Below are 2,723 nucleotides of genomic sequence, written 5' to 3'. Positions count from 1 at the left end.
CAAGACAGAGCAGCAGGCGTGTAATTTGTTTTAATTATTGTTTTTTGTAGGTTTAAATATTCATGATGTAGTGTTATCAACTTATAATACTCAATATATATTTTTAAAAATCAACTCAAAAATATCATTTGTTTACATAATTCCCAGTTTCTGCGAAAACTACTCCATTTCCCACCTATTTGCTAGCATGCGGTTCCCCATTGAACACAGAACTTTGAGTAGCTAACACTTCTCTGGTTTTTCTGTTCACTAAGAAAATATTAACCCAATAGGCAACAAATACTTTTCATATATATAATATTTCATTGGTTGGAGAAAAAAAAAATGTTCATTGTCAGCTATTTTGCATGTATCTATAAAGACGTAAATTTCAATAATTGATTATAAACCAATTTATTTATGTTAATCATTAAGGTTGAAAAATCTTCATTTGATGTGTAGATTAAATTAGCATATTTAAAAAAAAAATGAAAAAGACATTTACGTATAGTGGAAGTTGAAAAATGATTTTTTGGTAAAAATGATTGTTTTAAGAAAGAATGGTCCCCAAGGAAAAGCAGGAAAAAAAAAACAGAGGAAATCAGAAAAGCCTGAGAAGAAAGTAATAATACAATGTCTGTAATAAAACTAGATATGAAGAGGGCATGCCTGTTCTTGTCTCCAACTCCTCCTCCTTCTGCTTCTCCTTCTCCTGTCTTTTCATTTTGTTCTTTCTGTTCGCCATTTGTGTCTGGACCCACCTTAAGGAATCTTGAAATATTTTCGTATAAGAATCTCAGCTTCATCGATCGGAGGAAGAAAGAACAGAACAGAGAAAGAAAGAGAGAGAGACAGAGAGATAGCAATGGAGATGAAGAGAGACCTTAGAGTGGAGGAAGAGAACATGTGTACGTCTTTGTTGACTGCATTCGTTGTTCTCTCGATGGCTTGTCTAAAACATTTCTACTCTGTATCTTATTTGATCGAGCAATGGCGTTCTTTAGTATTTCTTCTACTCAACGTTGTTCTCTTAGCCGTTTACTTCACATCGACTCGTCCTGTTTCCGGCAAGACTCATCACAATTTCAAGACTCGTCGAGGAGGTGCGTTGAGGATGATGCGAGAGAGGAAGAGTAAGAAGGCCAAGAAGACAAGGGTAGTGGAGGAACCAGCTTGTTCCGTTGTCGTGGAGCCTAAGGAAGTGATCAAGAACTGTATCGTGGAGGAGACGAGAAGTGTATGTCCCGAGTTCGAGGACACTGTGAAAGATTGCTTGCTTCACAAGGATTCAGTAGACTCTCATGACAAAGAAGATGAATCTGAGCCAGGGAGGTTATCCAACGAGGAGCTGAACGAGAGAGTAGAGGCCTTCATCACAACGTTCAGGCAACATTTGGTACTTGATGCAAGAAGAGGTAGAGACAGAAAAACTAACCAGAAGATGCGAACAAAAGACTCTGACATTAGCATTTTAGGTCGGGAGGTCACTTGTTCTGTTTAAGAGTTCCTCTAAAATCTTTTTTTGGTAACTGATTTAATGTCATAAGAACCCAAATACTATATTGAACAATGTAGCTTCAGTATCTTGATAGGCTTTCACTAAAGTTGTTAAGAAATGAGAAAAAATATAGTTCGTAAGGGTCAACATATTTAGTCTCCTTGAAGAAGTAAGCTTAAGACTTGCAAAATTTTCTGCTTGGCAATGTTGGCTGCTGCACCTCATCTACAGCTCTTTTGATAAGTGAGAACTTACATCAGATAGCATATCCTTGTTACTTTCTGAACAATCCTCAAAAAATTTTGACATTTACTATTGCGAAACATGTACACAAGACACCATCTCTTGACAAACAGGCCCTGTTCGTTTCGTAAACTGGACGCGGCATCCAGACGCAGACGCGGACCGATGTTCGTTTGGCGCGAAACAGGAGGTTAAGTTGGACGCGGCATCCAGATTAATTTTGAAAACTCATCCGGATTTTTTTGGATTTCTGGATGAGATGTTTGAACGCTTCCAACTACAGCAAGCTACAATTTCCAGACGCATGATCCAAAATTTCCGGAATCGCGAACGAACAACACCTGCATCCAATTACTGCACGCGGATGCCGCGTCTGGAATTCTCATCCAGTTTACGAAACGAACAGGGCCACAGTGAGAGAGATGAGACAAGACGAGTAGCATCGCCTACTCGCTGCCTGTTATGCCCAAACTGGAAGCTACTGTTTTCTTTTCCGTCTGTGCGAGACGGAATAAACAGCAAATACGGCCCAAATGTATGGAGCCCAAGCCCAAAAGACTAACCCCAAAAGTATTGACGATAATTGGTTGGACAAATTATTACTATGTTCTCAAAGTGATCGATTGTCTCATCAAGGATGAGTATTTTGGTCGTGGTTGGGGATAGTTCTTAAGCTTCAGCGGGCTGAAGATTAATGCAAGAAGCAAAGCAAAACATTGAGTACCTTGCGATATGAACGCTACTATTAATAACAGGGGCTAATGTACAACAATAAATAAAGACTAGTTTTTTTGTAGTTCTAATCTAAACTAGATTTTGATCCGTGCTGACAAAGACTAGTTTTTTTGTAGTTTTAATCTAAACTAGATTTTGACCCGTGCGTCCGCACGGATATTTGTTTTGAAATTGTTATATATATATATATATATATATATGAATATTGTGGCCAAATATATGGTTAGTTTGTACATGAGATCAGATTCAATGATGCCCTATTTTATCT

The 2,723-nt window shown here is 38.0% G+C and overlaps 1 protein-coding gene across 1 annotated transcript; it reads left to right on the top strand.

Annotated features, from left to right (window-relative positions):
• The first annotated feature begins 718 nt into the window (after window positions 1–718).
• LOC106327323 lies at window positions 719–1,592 on the top strand. Its single transcript, XM_013765451.1, has one exon. The coding sequence runs from the start codon at window positions 845–847 to the stop codon at window positions 1,478–1,480; it is 636 nt and encodes a 211-aa protein (XP_013620905.1). The 5' UTR covers window positions 719–844; the 3' UTR covers window positions 1,481–1,592.
• Window positions 1,593–2,723: the final 1,131 nt, after the last annotated feature.

This window comes from Brassica oleracea, chromosome C2 (assembly GCF_000695525.1).
Source record: "Brassica oleracea var. oleracea cultivar TO1000 chromosome C2, BOL, whole genome shotgun sequence".
In the NCBI taxonomy this organism is placed as follows: domain Eukaryota; kingdom Viridiplantae; phylum Streptophyta; class Magnoliopsida; order Brassicales; family Brassicaceae; genus Brassica; species Brassica oleracea.
This window is presented reverse-complemented; position numbering and strand designations above follow the sequence as displayed.